At 47.2% G+C, this 3,318-nt stretch overlaps 1 protein-coding gene across 1 annotated transcript in view; it reads right to left on the reverse strand.

Annotated features, from left to right (window-relative positions):
- Positions 1-243: 243 nt before the first annotated feature.
- Positions 244-3,318, reverse strand: part of LOC107299699 (ectopic P granules protein 5 homolog) — a gene marked incomplete at its 3' end in the record, with an annotated part of 32,296 nt that continues 29,221 nt past the window's right edge. Inside the window, exons 12-14 of the mRNA XM_015829044.1 lie at positions 2,590-2,805; positions 365-479; positions 244-304 (exon numbers count right to left, since the gene is read on the reverse strand). Coding sequence (XP_015684530.1) covers positions 244-304; positions 365-479; positions 2,590-2,805 — 392 coding nt within the window. The remainder of the gene's footprint in view (positions 305-364; positions 480-2,589; positions 2,806-3,318) is intronic.

The raw sequence follows: 3,318 nt of genomic DNA on the forward strand, positions 1-3,318 counted from the left end.
TCTACAACACCGTCCTTTCAGCAGTTCCAAAAAGGCTCCACCCCCATTTGCACCACTCAGGTGACCCCGAGGGGACAGGTCAACCTCCAAATGACCTCAACAACGCTCTAAAAGGAGGCAAATGACCAGCTGTCTGCAAGGAGTATAAATCCTTCCGTTCCCCAGAACTGAAGAAGCCTCTTGGACGAGAGGCGAAAGTCCAGTTGCTTGTTTTGAAAAAGCAACTTTGCTCCAACCCATCACCTGGAGAACGGGGGAAATCTCCGTAGACACTCAGCCTCACCAGTTTCTTACACAGAGTTTCCTACAAGGGGGGAGGCCGCGTCAGAGCAACCACTTAGAAGCCACCAAGACTCCCACGGACCTGTTGAGCTTTGGAAGAGGATTGCAATTCCAGCCCCGACCGCAGGCGAATTTGATTCTCCAGAGGAAGCTGCACCAGGAGGAAGGCGGACATGCTCCGGGCGAGGACACGGAACCTGCCAAGAGAAAAACCGGAGAGGAGGAGAGTTGAGTCAAGTCCCTGGGGGCAGGCTCCACACCTCCTCCGTTCTCACGCCCACGACGCAAACGCCACGTCTTCCTCGCAATTTCTCCCCAAACACCGCTGTGTAATTAAACTCAACTTTGTGGCCGCGTGATGTGACCTCAACAACTATCTGACTCAGCTAGGAAATCAATAATCGCCAAAGGTGCTTTTTTTCCAGGAGGCAACTGGGCTTGTTTATCCTTGGAAGACATTTTGCTTCTCATCCAAGAATCTTGTTCAGCTCTGACTGGATGGTGGGGAGTGGAAGGATTGATACTCCTTGCAGACAGCTGCTCATTTGCCTTCTTTTAGAGAGTTGTTGAGGCCACTTGGAGGTTTAATCTGTCTCCTCAGGGTCCACACCAAAGAGTACAAGCTTTTAAATAAAAATGCATAGAAAGTCCTACTACATTTTGCTTTGATGAATCTTTCTAAAACAGGCTTTTCACACTTACTGTAGCAACTACCAAATATAAAAAAATATATTTCTCCAGACATTGATGAACCACACCAGTAGATCCCATTAGGACTTATCAATGCATTTATATTTAAGGAAAAATAATAATTATAATTAAAAATGTATTTCAATGGCTCTTTTTGTCCCCCATTATAAGAAGTCATGGACAGTCCTCATTTTAAAAAAATGTTATTAAGGGGTTTAAGCAAACACCGATGTAAAGCATACGCTCATCTTTTTTCAGTGATCAGACCAAATTCTGGGTGTATGCTACCATTGTGTCTGTTTCAAACCAATAAACTGAATCCATATTTTCATGAATCCCTGCTAATTGAAATGCAAGAGGGAACTATTTCATTTGCTGGGAGTGTGATTTCAATGGAAATCAGAATTTCATATTCTATATCTACAGTTGCATTTCTATGAATAAACTGAGTGTCATCATTTTGCTTTTCTTCCCTATCAGATCCTGCAGGTGACTTTGAGGATACAATTTAAACCTGGATGACTGAGAACCTCCAGAGACAAACTCAAGACCAGGGGTCTTCAAACTTGGCCCTTTTATGACTGATGGACTTCAACTCCCAGAATTCCTCAGCCGGCGTGCCTGGCTGAGGAATTCTGGGAGTTGAAGTCCGCCAGTCATCAAAGGGCCAACTTTGAAGACCCCTGCTCTAACCAAGAATGTCCTACCACCTGGATTGAAGAAGGATTGTCTATGCTCAGGTAGAAGGATCCTGTTTTCAGATTCAAAATATCTCAGGCAAGCCCAGGTGTTTCAACCTTACTTCAAAACTTAAATCAGCAAGATCTTCCAAGGAAGAAAAGCAGCGTATCCAAAAGGAGGATCAACTATGGCCCTTGTCCAATTCCTCGTTTTTTACGTGAGAAGAACTTTTCAATGAGGTTGCCCTGAAGCCTACGAACTTTCAGAGGCAACTTGAAGTAGATGCGTAAGTCAAAGGTTTTCTATCTAACTCAAGAGCGTCCAACCTTGGTAACTTTTAAGTCTTGTGGACTTCAACTCCCAGAATTCCCCAGTTGACCATAACGGCTGAGGAATTCTGGGAGTTGAAGTCCACAAGACTTAAAGTTGCCAAGGTTACACTCCTGATCTAATTTATCAAGATCCTGGACCATTTCAACCTTTTGAAATGTACTTGGCGGAGGAATTCTGGGAGTTGAAGTCCACCAGTCATCAAAGGGCCAAGTTTGAAGACCCCTGGTCTGGATCCAAGGCTGTAGTTTCCTCAAAATGGCCAACTGAGGAATTCTGGGAGCTGAAGTCCACCAGTCATAAAAGGGCCAAGTTTGAAGACCCTTGGTCTGGATCTAAGCCCCAGTTTCATCAAAATGGCCGACTGAGGAATTCTGGGAGTTGAAGTCCACCAGTCATAAAAGGGCCAAGTTTGAAGACCTCTGGTCTGGATCCAAGCCCTCAGTTTCCTCAAAATGGCCGACTGAGGAATTCTGGGAGTTGAAGTCCACCAGTCATCAAAGGGCCAAGTTGGAAGACCCCTGAGTTAGACGCTCAGGTGAACAGGAAACCTCAGGGGCACTTTCAACCCCACCCGGGAGGTCCACCTTCTCTCCTTCTTCCTACCTGTTTGATAAAGGAGATCTCCTGCCCAGCCCAATAGCACCGAGGAGTCCAGAGGTGAGTCTCTCTTCAGCCAGCAGGCTCTGCCGGCCTTGCAGAGAGGTCAAGACCCGGATGACCGATTCCATCAAGATGGCATCTTCCTGTTCGGCTTGAAGCAGGCAGAGCTGCAGGATTTTGTGCCACCAGAGGAAGAGTTTAGCTTCGTCCTGGGCAGAGCTAGGCAGAGAGGCAACCCAGAAAGACACGGTGGGGTTAGAAAGCCCAGCCGTCTCGCCATTATCAGCTCTATGGCCGGGGGGACTTGGCTCTCTGAGCAAAATGCAAGAAATGGGTGGGCTAGAAACTTGAATTATTTTGCCCCCTTCCTTTTGGAAGTTGGAAGGGACAGGTCTAGCAATTAGAAGGCATCAGTCTATGAACCTGTTCTAGTCCCGCCTTAGGCATGAAAGCCATCTGGGTGACTTTGGGCCAATCACCAGGAGACTGGGAGTTCTAGTCCCGCCTTAACCATGAAAGCCAGCTGGGTGACTTTGGGCCAATCACCAGGAGACGGTGAGTTCTAGTCCCGCCTTAACCATGAAAGCCAGCTGGGTGACTTTGGGCCAATCACCAGGAGACGGAGAGTTCTAGTCCCGCCTTAGGCATGAAAGCCATCTGGGTGACTTTAGGCCAATCATCAGGAGATGGTGAGTTCTAGTCCCGCCTTAGGCATGAAAGCCAACTGGGTGA

This window comes from Protobothrops mucrosquamatus, unplaced genomic scaffold (assembly GCF_001527695.2).
Source record: "Protobothrops mucrosquamatus isolate PMUCROS unplaced genomic scaffold, P.Mucros_1.0 scaffold5299, whole genome shotgun sequence".
In the NCBI taxonomy this organism is placed as follows: Eukaryota; Metazoa; Chordata; class Lepidosauria; order Squamata; family Viperidae; genus Protobothrops; species Protobothrops mucrosquamatus.